Source organism: Leguminivora glycinivorella, chromosome Z (assembly GCF_023078275.1).
Source record: "Leguminivora glycinivorella isolate SPB_JAAS2020 chromosome Z, LegGlyc_1.1, whole genome shotgun sequence".
NCBI lineage: Eukaryota > Metazoa > Arthropoda > Insecta > Lepidoptera > Tortricidae > Leguminivora > Leguminivora glycinivorella.
Window position 1 is genome coordinate 54,077,363 of NC_062998.1, and position 17,281 is coordinate 54,094,643.

At 36.2% G+C, this 17,281-nt stretch overlaps 1 protein-coding gene and 1 long non-coding RNA gene across 2 annotated transcripts; one reads left to right on the forward strand and one right to left on the reverse strand.

Annotated features, from left to right (window-relative positions):
- Positions 1 to 998: 998 nt before the first annotated feature.
- LOC125241939 lies at positions 999 to 1,666 on the reverse strand. The gene is made up of 2 exons (XR_007178799.1): positions 1,487 to 1,666; positions 999 to 1,321 (listed from the first exon to the last, which is right to left on the reverse strand). It is a non-coding gene; the product is annotated as an uncharacterized LOC125241939 (long non-coding RNA).
- A 7,053-nt stretch (positions 1,667 to 8,719) lies between these two features.
- LOC125241435 lies at positions 8,720 to 16,282 on the forward strand. Its single transcript, XM_048149925.1, has 5 exons — positions 8,720 to 9,270; positions 14,781 to 14,975; positions 15,066 to 15,311; positions 15,546 to 15,695; positions 16,120 to 16,282. The coding sequence occupies exons 2-5, from the start codon at positions 14,891 to 14,893 to the stop codon at positions 16,185 to 16,187; spliced, it is 549 nt and encodes a 182-aa protein (XP_048005882.1). The 5' UTR covers positions 8,720 to 9,270; positions 14,781 to 14,890; the 3' UTR covers positions 16,188 to 16,282.
- Positions 16,283 to 17,281: the final 999 nt, after the last annotated feature.

Sequence of the window (17,281 nt, forward strand, 5' to 3'; positions counted from 1 at the left end):
TACTGTTACTAGGGTGGGTTCGAAACACAGAAATACTTGGGTAATTTTGAAAGGGGAATCTTGATATGATGGAAATAATGGTGATTTTTATGTGACTTTCGAAATTACCCCAATGTACCCATCCCAATTAATTATTCGAGCTGGTTTCGGACATACATATATATTCCTTTAACGCGGCAATGCTGCATCAAAATTGCTGGAAAAGTTACGATGCCTGACAATAAAACCTTACTACTATCTGAAGTATCTGAGTAGATAAAGTAATGCTTGAGCTTTAAGTAGTGCTTGAGTTGAAAAAAAAGGGCGCTAAGTTAATAGTTATTTGTTATACAAGGGGGCAAAGTTGTATTTTAACGCCGAGTGTGGAATTTGAAAAACGAGCAAGTGAAAGGATTCTATAGTTGAACCACGAGCGAAGCGAGTGGTTCCAGAATAGAATCCTGAACTTGCGAGTTTTTTAACACACGAGAAGTAAAATACATTTGCACCCGAGTGTAACACAAAACTTTTCCCCTCACTATAGCGAGGAAACTACAACGCAAAAAATGCGTTTATCACTGCTTCCAGTAGTTCCACAGGTGGTAAATCATCTTTATTACTAGATTAACCTACTTTTATCAATTTTATGGCAGTTATTTTGACTTTATTCAGGGTCAAATTACTTTACCCACTAGTGGATAAAATGCGTTTTTACCCGCTGGTATTAAAGGACAAAACACGTGTTTCCGAGCTAGTGAGGGGAAAAAGAAATTTCGTATGTTGCACTTACCCACAATAGGCTACTTTCCTCCTAGTCAAATCAGCTTCTTTTTAAGAACTGTCAAAACGACTTGCTTATATGGAATTAATATGAAATCGAATTGAGTGACGTCACGGTCAACTGATTTACTTTACATATTTCTATCTGATTTATAAAATATAAACTGGGGTTAAAAAAAACTTTTGTCCCTGTTTTTCTTATAATTATCCGATGCTTTATTTCGTGCATGGTAAAAATATTTAACTACAGTCAAGTTGCCTATTGGTCAAATAGTTTATGATAGGAAATTTTGACTCCATCTTTGTATATTTCACTCTTCGTGCTTAGCGTTCTTTTTCGTTTAACATATCCGGTATGTCCGCAGGAGTGACTTTAAATTGTGTGACCGATGTGTAGGTAGGCTTAGTGACACGTCACAGAGTGGCGACTGAAAAGAAATGTACTGATTTTGTACGGAATAGTGTTAAGGCATAGACAATAAGGTTTTAGGCTCACGGAGTAGACGTGTATACGTCGATACACACTTGGCATACATCATAGATTAAATATAAGAAGATCATCCTTATTGAGATCCTTATTGGGAGAAACTATTCATTTTATTATTTTCAATTCATAATGTAATTTTTGACGATCATGATGAGAAGATAAACATAACTTTGGCATGTAACAAATTTATAGTGTAATTTTTATCATGAAATAAAGAAATCTAATCTAATCTAATCATACCAGCCCATACATTAAAATGCGACCGCCTAAGAACGCGCATACACTACACAACACATAGATGGCGCCACAAAAATGCCTTCTAGCCATCGATTATTTGTAGATTGGCGTTAAGTGTCGCTATCGAGCCATAAATCTTAACACACACTCTTGACACTTAACGCCATCTACAAGTATAATCGAAAGCTCAAGAGTGTTAAACAAGGATATTTTTAACTTCGGCGGGCATCCCGCAAGCATATTTTTTTACGTGGCGCCATCTATGTGACGTGGCTCGTAGTGTATTGTTAATCGCGTTCTTAGACGGTCGCATTTTAATATTTTTAATGTATGGGATGGCATGATCTTCGTATATTTAATCTATGCATACATACATGCTAAAGTTTTTATTGCTTTTTACTCAGAATCGCGAGTGTGAAATCGATAAAGGAAAAAGTGACCCAAGATCTAATTCTATACGCCATTCCAAATACGAAGGCCCGGTAGCATTCGAGACGGTCATTGGGCGGTAACAATGGGATTAGGGTTAGTAGAAAAAAAAACAGCCATTTTCTTAAGTTTCAGTAGGTACTATCGGGCCTTCGTGTTTGAAATGGAGTAGGTACTTATCCTATTTATGGAATATGTATGTGATATTTTGGGATACTGAAGATCTAAAGAGCTCATAATTTGAACAAATGCGTTGCCTCAAATATAAATTAATTTGTTAACGAAACATGTAAGTTAGTGTCTGGTACAAATATGTATTTCTTAACTCCGTAAGTCTATAATGATGTTGCTTATGATTAAGGTACGGGTACGTTGAGGGTGCGTTTCCACCAGATACGTGCATGCGAAGCGAAGGTCCTTAAGAACCAATAGAAAATTGTAAATCGCATATATTTGATGGAAAGGCGGCCTTAATATTGTGGTGTTTAAAGAACAATGATAAAGTATTATCAAATATATTAACTCGACCCAATTGCAGTCCGACAGAGTACTCGTAGAGAAGAAACTGAGACAGTCCGCCACTTAGTACAAGTACAAAAGGTTCACTGCTTTGATGTTCACAAAATGCCGCCTTTCATAGTTCTTACACACACATGACACAGTATAAACCAGTAATAACTCTTCCAACAAACGTACGCCGCGCGGTGCACACTAGAGCGTCGTGTACGTACGCAACACATGCAAGCGGATTTGGATAAACGTGGATAAGAATAATATTCATAATGATATTTTTTGTGCTTTCTGACTAATATAATGTGGTATTATTTTACTAAGACTTATAGTTAATAGTATTAAATAATTTCATCTTACTTTGGACGATGTTGAGTAACATTTATAGTAATTTTGTTCAACCACGTGCTTTTGAACGCAGTAGGTACCTTTCACGTCGCCGCTGCGGAGAGTAACAGCTGAGTCGTCCTTATACTGTGACATTGAGTTATATTGCGCCGCGCGAAGGTCTTCAACCACTGAATGCACATGTTTTACCCCATGTTGCCTTAATGTATAGTCGCCATCAAATATATATGATCGTTCAAGATGCTCACAAATATAATCAAATAAATAATATAGATTTCAAGGCTGGTTCACACACTGTTAATAAAGCTATACAATATTCAAAAATTGTTTACATTAACTATGTTAAATAAGGGTTCCTTTTGGTACGGAACCCTAAAAACTATTTATTAATTAATCTACACAAAATTGTCAAAACCATAACTGCAAATGTCCAACACCATACCATACAAATGCCGTCACGTCGGGATGAATTGTAAATTCATTATACGCGATATAATCCGTTTCCATAGTCGGCATCTAAGTCATTTCTACTTTGTCGGACTGTAAAGGCGACTACCCACCTCCCTTCAAATTAGTATACGAATTTAGTATTTAGAGTTTAGGTAAATGTTAAAATCGCCACAATCGATCAAGTTTAAGGGTTATAATCGTACTTAAGTGTCACCGTTTCTCAAACGTCTTAATCGACTTATGTCTTTGGTGTTATATTTACATGGTGGATCTGCCGTTGGAGCATTTACTTAAAGAAGTTGAAATATACAAAAGTAAGTCCAATACACGATGTAACATGAGGAAACCGAATCATTTTAACAGCTTATTCCTAATCACGTTTCGTTAAAAAAAATGTTGTCTAAAAGCAATGTTTTGCTTTGCAAGGCGCAATCGATGTTTATTATTTTTTAAATTTGCTAAGAATATTGTCAATAAAAATTAAACCTTAATTATTTTTATTTAAATGGAGTAGAATCGATTCTATCATTTAAAAGCTCCAGCGGAAGGTCCATTTTTATTTAAATACATTCGTCTTTTTAGAATGGTAAGGTTGATCAGATTTAATCGGTTATCATTATTTGAAGCTTTACACATCAGCTTAGGTAAGTTCAATGTGGTGAAGACCGTCTGTCCATCTACACGCTCTCTCGTCGCTCTTACCTCTTGCGTTTGTCCATATACTTCACTTACAGAAAAGTAAAAGTTCTTTCTGTATGCCTAACCAAATATTACAATGGCTATCAGATATATCGGACCGGTGAAGGTGCTCACAAATATCTGAACACAGATATTTTTGACGGACATGCCGATCTTCACCACATTGGTCTTAGGGGACTGAAATATCACTATATTCAATTCCTATTAGTCACTTGGCTTGACTGACATGAAATCATATTTTATTAATAAAACCCTTTACTTAGAAAACACAGTTAAATGTAGTACCTACGAACTAAGACGAGAATATTGTTATCGATTTTGACTGGTCAACTGTTAATTATAATGTATTGTTAATGTTAAATATAAGTACCACAGGGTAAGTGCGCCCGTGGAGGCAACTGCGGCTTACTTTACTTCACGGGCTTTCATTCCGCTGAGGCGGCGACAAGTGGAGATTAGAGGCATCAAAGAATAGGCTACTTGCCTCCTAGTAAAATCAGCTTCTTTTTAAGAACTGTCAAAACTAATTTGTACGACTTGTTAGTAAGGAATTTATATGCAATTGAATTGGGTGACGTCACAGTCAACTCAGTTACTTTATATATTTTTACCTGACTAATTAAATAGAAATTGGATTTAAAAATAACTTCTGTTCATGTTTTTCTTATAATTAAAATTATCTGATGCTTTATTTCGTGCATGGTATAAAATATTTTATTTTAAATACAGTCAGGTCCCCTATATCATTTATTTGTATGTGAATTTAGTACTTGACACATGTTGAACATTTAAAAGAAAAGTGTTCCACACTGACCTTTTCGCCCAATCCTGTATTTTCAGCAATCTTCATTCATTTCAAACCGAGAGACTTCTCGTTTCCGCGTACCAGCACGGAATCTGGTAGCTGTAACTGCACTTACTGCCCCAATAACAAAAAAAATACACACAGTCACCATCAAATATACCTGAGCGGCCGGGGCGCGCAAAAATATCTATCTCCGTGACAATAGAGACGTGTTCAGATATTTGTGACCACCTTGACCGCCCCGATAAATCTGATGGCGACTATACAAAGAGAAAAAAAATAGTTGACTCATTGCATCTCGCATGCATCGGCCCAGTGAAAGAGCAGTCTTACATGGTTGTAAAGTTGAGCCGCAGTTCTGCCGTGGTCTCACTTGCCCCGTCATTAGTGGGCGTCAATAGTGGCGCGAATACATTCCTTAATGTAAAATGGATTTAAAACTCACATTGACTAATTAATTAATGTATTAAGTAACTTATGATAATAACATAGAATTAGAACAGGATATAAGTCTTACAGTAAATAATAGAAAATTAATATTGTATTATGAAATTTACGACAAAGACGACATTGATGTCAAACTTTTTTTTGAATAATCCATTTTGTAAATCTGGTATTGCCATGTAATTGACTTGTTTTAAGTTACTATTTGTTTGCTGTAAGAATACAAAGCCTGGCCAGAAATATATGACAGTATAGTATGTACGCGGTGACAGTTCTATTTAGTATGAAGAAAATAGTTCTTATGAAATTCCGGAACATGGCGCGTAGTCATATATTTCTAGTCAGGCTTTATACTACTAATAAGGGTGATTTGGCCCATTATATGATATTTCTATGGATGATTTTGATATGGCACAAATTGTGTTTATTTAGCATATTAGCATCCAAATCAAAGCATAATTTACACGTGTTCTAAAATCTATGTTAGTATTGTAAGTGTGGATAATGCCTACACATATATTATGTAAAATGAGAAGGCAAACTAACCACCAGCTGACATGTCACTCTCAAATTACATTCACGTTTCGAAGATAGTTTTCTTCAATTTCGTTACAGTATAATAAAGTATACAGTTGACAATAAAATTATAGTGTCGCTCCGCTTTCTCACATATATTGATATCATGGGGCAATGCTGTAATTTCTAAAATTTCACAAACCGTGTTATAATATTGTTATTTCAAATACGAAGGCCCGATAATAGCACTTGAGCCGGACAAGGCTCAATGAAAGCAAAAGATACCCGGCCAGATCCTTTTTCGGTGTTGTATTTTTTCACACTGACTTTCGTTTTAGTTTGCACCGACGCGTGCTCCTAATTAGATAACAAAAGACAAACATAAGAAGCCCTTTTCTACTCCTGAACTATTCGTCATTTATAGGTTCGTGCATTGATCTTTAAAGCCCTGCATAAAAGTCTATTTCCCAAAGCCAGCCCCGCCGGCTTCCCGCGCATGCGCGCAGTAACGTAAAAGTGGAAAACGCATTGTCTGGCTCTGTAACCATGGCAACGCATTGTTATAACGTTACTGCGCGGGTCCGCGGGACGCTGGCTGGGGATGGCTTTGGGCAGCTGGCTCGAGCGCTGGCAGTGCAACCGTTTGCGTCAAAATACAGGAAACAGTGTGAATTTCACGAAAGTTATTCTAGAAAACTATTAAAAACTATGTGCATGGTCCTAGAAAAAGTATTGTATGCAACGGTGTTTAACTGAGTCAAAAAATACTCGTGGCGTCTTTACCCATGCCACTCGTCTTGTTGGACCTCCTTTAAACGCCGGTTGCATAAAATACTATTTTGTTAGTTTCAAGTACTATCGGGCCTTCGTATTTCAAATGGAGTATATCTCTATCTCAGTGTGCCTTCTCATTGAATATGAATAGGTTGTGATACTTTTGTTAATTTTGCGTCAATTCCTACCGATATGTATGTACTAATACTGCCTAATAGATAATTGAGAATAAAGATATTCCTTTTTACATTGTTTTTCATTTCAACAAGCTTTGCATGCATATTTACTGTATTTTACACAAGGTAACATGAAAAAGGGAGAGTTGAAAGAAAGTACTCGTAGTGTTGCCGCTGAGTAACTGACCGGACGTTTTTGCTTACTCATACCCTTTACAGCTGCCCCTTTATACCCGCTGTATAAGAATAATTTGATAACGTCATTAATTTGATATAATTAAGTACTAGTTAGAATTCAAATTGTAAATGCAACAAATAAACAAAGCAAGCGGGATCTCACAATTGTATTTTTTTTATGGAACGATGAACCTTTTCGGACATATTTCTTAATTGCCGCCTTGTGACACAATTTGCTTGACCGTCAGTCTGTCCGTCTAGTGCATAAAGTTCTTTTATTTATTTTATAATATACATTCAATATTAGTGCAATAGGGAACTTGACTGTACTTAAAATAAAATATTTTATACCATGCACGAAATAAAGCATCAGATAATTATAAGAAAAACATGGACAGAAGTTATTTTTAAATCCAATTTCTATTTAATAAATCAGGTAGAAATATATAAAGTAACTGTATTGACCGTGACATCACCATGGACGTATATATATGGACGAGACATGTTGTTCTATACATACAATTGCTTATATAAATAGCACCCATTTTGACGTTGAACGCATAAACATATCGCTGTCTCGTTTTAACTCAGCACTATAACCGATGACAAAAGAATATGACAGTATTTCAGTACGTACATAAAGTGGAACATGAATATGCGTAAATACCTATTGCGACCGAAAATCCGCCATGTTTTGTTCTGTAAATGTCATTGTCAGTGAGTTCAGGCGGTAGATGTCCTGCAGTGTTGCCAGTTCGGAGATTTTCCTCCGATTTTCGGAGAATTTTAGCCTCTAGCGGAGAATTGGCGGAGATCAGGTACGATCGGAGAATTTCGGAGATTATGAAAAGGTCCCTAATTTTTTAAAGTTAAACCGCTCGGAAAACCTGAATGCATGAATTAAATATTTCAAATATTCTCAATGTTCTGTGCATTTCTGATATAAAAGCGTTAAGTAATAAAAAGTATGTATTCACTATAAACATTTTTTTTGTTCATAGACGGTCAACCAAATCTTGGCAGTAAAAAAACCGGCCAATTAGTAAAATGTATCCTAAACATTGAAGTTAGAGGAATGGAATCATCGAGGAACTGCTGGCGTCCACTAGGCTCGCCGAGTCGAGCCTCGTTAATTCGTTTTCTGCATTTCTTATGAGACCGCGTCCATTAAAGCGGAGGCGGAAACAGCCGCGTCGAGTCGCATTCAAAATGTATGAGGACTCGATGTGATGCGGCTTGATTCCGCCTTAGGCCGGCAACAGACAGTCTTAGGCACGCCACAGACAGTCTGAAAAATTCATAATCTGAATTTGGATTTGTATGCAACCTGTCAGTTCAATTTGACAGATTTGTCAGTTTGAACTGACAAGTTTTATACAAATCCAAATTCAGATTATGAATTTTTCAGACTGTCTGTGCTGTGGCCTGCTTTATGAAATCAGATCTAGTGCACGGATTTACATACAATTCACAACTGTCCGTCTTAGTTTTTAAGATTATGTTTTTTTTCTGATCGATCTGACAAATTGCGAATAATCTTAATTTTCAATGCACTCGATCTGATTTCATAATATTTTGATTTTTTAAGATTATGAAATGAAGACTGTATGCAAACTGTCAGTTCAAACGGACACTGACAGATCTGTCAGTGTCAGTTAGCATACAAATCTTTTTTCAGATTATGATTTTTTTCAGACTGTCTGACTGTTTCCGGCCTTAGTGGATGCCAGGCTTAAGACGGAATCGAACTGTGTCGAATCGAGTTCTCATACAATCGAATGCGATTCGACGCGTCGCTGATGGACACTATTTCATAAGAAATACAGAAAGAAGCTTAGAGGGTGCGCTCACGGGCGACTTTTCGAAGTGACTTTTTTGTCGCGACCATGGGCTAGTATGAAAGTGCGCTCATGAAGCAACGCAACTTTTCATACAAATACGTAGGTCGCCGAGCAACTTTGTCGGCCGTGGGCGCGCACCCTGAATAGATAATATGTTGTAAATAAATAAAAAAAATATTTTTTTTAGCTCTGTCGGTGACACTGACAGCTACAAACTGCGCAGCCATTAAATTAAAATGCGAGTACAAAGCTTTTGCGTGTAAAATGTAGTCGGTGAACCAAAATTTGGCACTAAAAATTGGCGGAATATTTGAAATGTTAAAAAAGGGGCTCACCGGCCAATTGTCTTAATAAAACGCGTGCCGGTTAGCCAAATGTTGGTACAAAAAAAGACGCGTAATTCAATATGCCCCTATATTCTGGGTCGTTGATTCCATCAACGTTAAGGTTTCGAAAGGCACGCGCTTTTTTCAGACCCCCCCTCGCCGAAAAAAAACTGGTTCTTGTATACGTTACGGAACATATGGATTGCAAAGGTCTGGCGGAGAATTGGTTGACATTTCGGAGATTTTTGCGACCGACTTCGGATAAAATCGTGGTTCACAGCTGGCAACACTGATGTCCTGTCAAAACGTCGCGAGAAAAGTGAAATAATTTAATTATCTTAAAAAAAAAGCGTGATAACTGAATAACCAAACCGGTCTCGCCGGAAGATCAGCGCTGGCCCCTGGTCAGCATTTATGCTGAGGCGGGACCATTTCGTGGTAAACCAGAAATACTTTTTTTTTTTTCTTCTCTTTTGTAATGATGAAATTACTTATGTAAATAATTGTGGTTACCATGAATAAAACTATTGAAAACTGAAAACTATTGAAAACTGATAACTGAATATATTTGCAGGTGAATGTGAATAATTACGGTGAAAATATGCCAGTGTGTAGTGTGATAGGCTGCGGCATCAGAAAGACACCAAATCAGTCATCTTTGACCTTACACAGGTACGCTATGATTTTCATCAAAAATATTGATTATTGTTAATGTTGCTGGTAAATTGAAGAATGTATTACATTATAATTAGTAAGGTTGTTATGTGCAGCTATAAGTTATGAAGAGATGTGACTTATTTTACTATATTTTTAGGCTTAAATAATGTAAACATTGCAGCTAGGGTTGTACATTTTTTATCGACTTTGATATCGATTTTCTATGATTGCTTATTACCATTTTCTTATTTTATCATGCTACTCCGCTTAAAACCAAAAATATCTTAAATTAACAATTAAAACGTATTTTAAAGGTTACCAAGAAATTACCAGAAAAAGAAAAAGTGGCTGGATGCTATCGGATTAGAAAATATAAAGCCAAATGTAAAGGATATTTTTATTTGTTCGCAGGGGCGGCTCACTCCGCGTCGTTCATCTAATGGTGCAATTACCCTACTGCAATTTGTAAATATTTTTTTATTTTTAATGAAATAAATATTCTGAAGGTGTTTAGTTATTTTCACCCGTCGATTCTAGTGGCACCTGTACGAATAAAAAGAACTTATGTCTATAGGTATATATATGATAAAAATGATGTTTTTTTTGTTACGTTATTATCTAAATAACCGTTTGAGATGTGTTTATGAAATTTGGCGCACATGTCTATCTTGCATGTCTCAATATATGAGCCAAATTTGACACGTTTATGTAAAATACTTGTTGAGTTGTGAGGGGGTCAAAAGTGGCTCCAAATGGTTCGTGTAATATAACACACGGTGCTGCTCGCCAATTCTGTTACTTGAACTTGGCTTGACACGCTACCGCGTGTCTAGAAACCTCTGTTATTATTATCAAGAAAACTGTCAGCCAAAAGCATGTCAGTGTAGGGTATTTTGTCAGCATAAGTGCGTTTTCACATTATCCGATCCGATATCGGGTGTCGGACCGATATCCCATACATTACAGGCGCCATCTTGGATTTTTTCTATTGAAATCCTTCCGACATCCGATATCGGATCGGATAGTGTGTAAACGGCCTAAGTAGGCTAAACTAATAACCCCCATTAGTAAGTATCATGAGCTAATTATCGTGTATGGACTGTATAAAACTCTTATGCTGAGGCCACTCCCTTAAATAAATGGTATTCATTAAATAAATCAAATTATAAATTCTAGTACAGTCTAAATGTAGTATGCCTGAAAAAGGGCAGCAAACCACAGCCAAATAACACAAGACACTGCTCATAGTGTTCCTGTCGGTGAGTAAAGTTACTAGAGCTTTTAACGAGGGTGCGGGCTGTTACGATCGGCAACATCAGCAATAAACTTATGTAATAAATATTTAAATGGATACTTCCAGTTTAATAACTTACTTCCATTAAAATATTAATTCTATAAAGAACTAGCTTTTACCCGCGGCTTCGCCCGCGTAATAAAAGTATTCTTATTCAAACGTTTACAAAAAATAAGTTTTTCATTTGGATCCGTAGGTTTCTATGTAGGTACATTTGTCCGCAATTATTTCGATTAAGGTGCAGCGGGGCACCTTAATCAAAACCTATCCCTATCCCTACCCTACCCTTATCCCTGTTCCGGCCCGTCCCGTCCCGTCTCGTCCCGTCCCGCCCCGCCCCGCCCCGTCCCTGTTCCTGTCCCTGTCAAATTATCATGTTAGGCGGTGAATTTTGAAAAATCCTTTCTTAGTGCTCTTCTAAGGAACTTACGTGTAATTTGAAATCTCTTGAACCAGAAGTAAACATAAAAACCGGCCAAGAGCGTGTCGGGCCACGCTCAGTGTAGGGTTCCGAAGTTTTCGATATTTTTCTCAAAAACTACTGAACCTATCAAGTTCAAAACAATTTTCCTAGAAAGTCTTTACAAAGTTCTACTTTTGTGATTTTTTTCATATTTTTTAAACTTGTGGTTCAAAAGTTAGAGGGGGGGGGGACGCACTTTTTTTTCCTTTAGGAGCGATTATTTCCGAAAATATTAATATTATCAAAAAGCAATCTTAGTAAACCCTTTATTCATTCTTAAATACCTATCCAACAATATATCACACGTTGGGGTTGGAATGAAAAATATACCCTAATAAAACATTTTTTCCATGTTTTATTTTTGCACTCTGTTGTCGTGATTGATATACATATTGGGACCAAATTTCAGCTTTCTAGTGCTAACGGTTACTGAAATTATCCGCGGACGGACGGACGGACGGACAGACAGACATGGCGAAACTATAAGGGTTCCTAGTTGACTACGGAACCCTAAAAAGAAATCCATATGGCTATTTTCGATATTTAAACCCCATTGCACCACAACATGGGAAAAGCTATTTCACTTCCGCCACGTGAGATTTTAAAAACATTGTATTTATCGTGATCAGCGACCCGATAAACCATAAAAACGATACCCATATTGGTTTTTTGATATTATCACCCCTTTTCACCCTTTTAAAGGGTACATTTAAAAAAAACTTGAAACACGTATTTAGTCATATGTCTTTAGCAATCCTCCTGTGAAGTTTCGCATAAAACAGTGAAACTAACATTGTTTCCCCATACAAACTTTGAACCCTCATTTGACCCCCTTAGGAGGCGAATTTTGAAAAATCCTTTCTTAGTGCTCCTTTACACTATATAAGGAACCAACGTGCCAAATTTGACATCTCTAGGACCAGCGGTTTCAGCTGTGCGTTGATATGTCCGTCAGTCTATATATTTTTTTATATTTAAACCCCATTGCACCACAACAGGGGAGAAGGTATTTCACTTCCGCCTCGTTAGATTTAAAAAACGTTGTATTTATCGTGATCAGCGACCCGATAAACCATAAAAACGATACCCATATTGGTTTTTTGACTTTATTAACCCCATTTGACCGTTTTAGGGGTAAAATTTTCAAAAAACTTGAAACACGTATTAAGTCATATGTCTTAAGGAATCTTCTTGTGAAGTTTCGAATAAAATAGTCAAACTAATCTTGTTTCTCCATACAAACATTGAACCCCCATGTGACCCCCTTAGGAGGTGAATTTTGGAAAATCCTTTCTTAGCGCTCCTCTACACTATATAAGGAACCTAAGTGCCAAATTTAAAATCTCTAGGACCAGTGGTTTCGGCTGTGCTTTGATATGTCCGTCAGTCAATATATTTTTTTGATATTTAATAAACCCCTTTGCACCACAACAGGGGAGATGATATTTCACTTCCGCCTCGTTAGATTTTAAAAACGTTGTATTTATCGTGATCAGCGACCCGATAAACCATAAAAACGATACCCATACTGATTTTTTTACTTTATCACCCCCTTTTCACCCTTTTAGGGGTTAAATTTTCAAAAAACCTGAAACACGTATTCAATCATGTCTTAAGGAATCTTCCTGTGAAGTTTCGCATAAAACAGTGAAACTAACATTGTTTCCCCATACAAACTTTGAACCCCCATTTGACCCCCTTAGGAGGCGAATTTTGAAAAATCCATTCTTAGTGCTCCTTTACATTATATAAGGAACCAACGTGCCAAATTTGACATCTCTAGGACCAGCGGTTTCAGCTGTGCGTTGATATGTCCGTCAGTCTATATATTTTTTTGATATTTAAACCCAATTGCACCACAACAGGGGAGAAGGTATTTCACTTCCGCCTCGTTAGATTTAAAAAACGTTGTATTTATCGTGATCAGCGACCCGATAAACCATAAAAACGATACCCATATTGACTTTATTAACCCCTTTTGACCCTTTTAGGGGTAAAATTTTTAAAAAACCTGAAACACGTATTAAGTCATATGTCTTAAGGAATCTTCTTGTGAAGTTTCGAATAAAATAGTCAAACTAATCTTGTTTCCCCATACAAACTTTGAACCCCCATTTGACCCCCTTAGGAAGTGAATTTTGGAAAATCCTTTCTTAGTGCTCCTCTACACTATATAAGGAACCTACGTGCCAAATTTGAAATCTCTAGGACCAGCGGTTTCGGCTGTGCGTTGATATGTCAGTCAGTCAGTCAGTCAGTCAGTCAGTCAGTCAGTCAGTCAGTCAGCTTCTTCTTTTATATATTTAGATGAATAGTATCTATGTGAAATGAGCCGAGAACGTTGCAAAGTTTATCGATTTATCGACAAATCATTATTACAGTAAAATGTTATGGGCAGCACTAAAACCGCCATGTTTTGTCCCAGGATGACGTCACACCCGGCACGCGTTTTTTGTTGATGTTTCACTTCCATAGGTTTCCTATTTCAGTGGTTATTAGACGTTATCACGTCAAAAGTCTATTAAACTAAAATTCACAATTCTGCGGACTAAATTGACAAATGACTGACAGATGAAATGTTACCAGGAACAGTGAAATAAAAATAGTGAAGGGTATATGTCGATAACAATATATCGACAAGTTGTAAAGTACAAATAACAGACTAGTTTAAATCAAAAAAATACGAATGTTATTTTTAAATACAAGGTAAACATTTTGGTTTGTTCGGTTTTCGAGGTAGTGGGTGGTCGAGGATGGATAAAATGCGTTTTCACCCACTAGTTTTATAGCATAAAAAGGTATCCGAACCAGTAAGTAAAAAAAAATATGTTGTCCAAAAATGAGTAGTCTTTATTATAAAATATTATTCATTTCTAAGCTCCGTTATTTCGTCATCTTCATCATCATCATCAGTTACATTAATGATAAAACGATCCGAGACATTGTCCACTAAATGGTCGAGTTGTAACATTTTGTCTTTGGTTTTTACTATGTGATTTACACAATCTTTTCATCTTTCGGCTGTAACACAATAATTATTGTAATAATTCATTTGTAAAGATTCAATAAACTATCATAATAAATATATAAATTTCATTTACATTATTGCTGGTTTGAAATTAACATTTTATATCTAATTAGGGGTCTACAGACCTTTCGATCTGTCGAAATCACAAAAAAGTTGGTATATTGATTAAAAGATCAAATTGCCAATTTGATTGTACCGTCTGGGTGCACCTTAAATCTACGGTGTAATAATAATTTCAATATCGATAAGAACGACACTGGCCAAACTGTGGCAACATTTGTTCACACCTACTTGTCAATTTGGTCCGTAGGATTATGGATTTTAGTTTAGTCTATGGAGTGCAAACTGACAAATTTTGAAGTTGAACTTGAATCGAGTAACGGCACGAGCATACCAGTGAGATTTTAAGCAATTACACAGCAATTTTACTGTCCCATTTCTATCAAAAGTTAAATTTGACCAAATTCACCATGTCTGAGTTATTCAACATCTTTGGAGACAGCCTGACGCACCAGCCAACAAAAAATGTGGCACGCCAACCGTTATTCAACATCGGTATGTTATTATCAGATATTTATATGATTCACATTTACAAAATATGTATCTCAAGTTTAAATACAATTTGAATTTAATGTGCTTCTACAGAGAATATGGGCAAAACTGTCTCAAATGGCCCAATCAAACCCAACGAGCCATTGAAAAAGGGCGCCGAACCGAAGAAAACTTTCCTTTGTAACAAAGGGAAAGCCTTACAAAGCACGCCTATGCGACAGGCTTTCACGCCGCGCGCGGTCAACGTCGGAGCCCTAATCTACAACGACGCTGACGCTAAGTCTGACGATGCTGTAAACTTTGAAGAGTTTGAGTTCACTAGACCTGTTTACAAATATGGTAAGGAAGCTCCTTTTCTATTGTTGACAACTTTAAAGGCCTTAAAAGTGGGCTTAGATGAGGCCTTGAGACCCACGCTGGCTGAGGCAATAAAATTCTATAATGGTCATACACATTTAATTATTACTTTTGTTTCAAGGTATTTTTATAATATCAAGCTGCATTTCTTCTTTTGACTTAACATTCTTGTCCTCTCGTTGAAGTAAAAATGTAGGAGTATTTATCATATTTCAGACAATTACACTAAAGACTGGCTTGACTACCTGCCCCTGCCAGAACCGGAGCTGAAGCGGCTGTCCCTGTCTCCGCAGCGCACGCCGCCGCCCAACACGCGCCGCCCCACCCTGGACTTTGACTGCTCCTACCAGGATGAATTCTTCACAGGTACTTTTTATTATCATCAAGTAGATGTAGGCTTTCCGACCAGAAGCAGGCGGGCTGTCAATCACTTGTCATGTACATTCAATTCAGCCCAGTTCTCTGGAGTTGAAACTTCAGGTTACTGTTCTGGCAGCACTCCCACACTTCTCTCTGCAAATTTATTATCATCATCATCACCTTTACCATCAATAAATACAAAATTCATGTTTTTGAGAAGCATAAACATCTGCAATTGATGGCACTAGGCTTGAGAGACTCACCAAGTCAGATATTTTTCACTTAACATTCTAAATTTGAGTCTAGAGTGTATGAACAACTATCAAGCATTTATTTTATTTGGTCACTTCTAATATAATAGTTTCTTCATATTGAATTTTCGCATTAGGAAATGTTACAAACTCTTATTTGAAACTTGTTTTTGTTACAGATGATTTCTCAAATGAAAGTATCCCAGATCCAAATGACAGTGACCTGGGCTTGCCGGACATTTATTAAGTTGATTTATTATTTGAATTATAGTATTAATGTGTATTTTAATAATGATTTTTACATTTTTGACACAGTATTAAATTCATACAACAAAATAAGAACTTGTGAACTTTCTATACTTATTAATTTCAAGGTTTTAATTAGGTATTATCTTGCCTGTCTAAATAATTGTATACATACATATATAACAAGATTGGTTTATAATGTCACAAAATGCACAATATAAATGGGTGATTCTAAGTTAAGAGGTAATACGTTGTATGGAGAGACGGCGCGAACTTTTTTGTTGTTTTTTACCTATTTGTTTATTTGTATTAGTTAAAACTGCCAATTTGAAGTGTTTACAAAGAGGACCAGTCAATTTATTTGTTTTATCGTGTTTTATCAGCGACCAGGGGAAATACTCAGTCCAGGGGAGATACTATTGCACAGGGGAGGATACTTTGTGACCAGGGAAGAGACAGTTGTATGAAAAATTGTTTTATTTTTTAAGAATTAACTCTATTTATTGTTTTTATTATAATTATTGATTATTTATACTCAGACTTTACATTTCATAACATTCTTACAGCAAGAAAAGTGATAATTCCTTAATGAGTTGTCTTATTTTTCACTTCTCCATATTATCCATTAAAACAAAAATAATTTTAATGTACAATCAATAGGCAACAAGTAAACAAAAACCTATCCTATTAATATCAGTATTAAACCTTTTTATTAAACAGCTTCACGAAAATTTCATATGAAGTTGAATGTGAATGTGTCCTCTTTTTTCTTAATAGTTGCGTTTTTCTGGAAAGAAAACCTTCTATCGTAAAGCTAAAATAAAAATAGGCACAACGCTAAACAAAGGTTAAGAGAAAACGGAAATAAAAATAATCAAAACTAGTACAAAAGTATCTCCCCTGGCTTTTTTGATACGCCAGGGGAGATACATTTTCGATGAAAATCAAAAATAGCTGTAAAAGTGTTTCTCTTACGCAATTCATAAATAAACGTAACAATATATTCAACATTTACAGTGGATATTGTTATATATATTAGTATTTAAACAAATGATTGTGAAATAAAAGTGACCAGAGGAAAGACTGCATTCACTC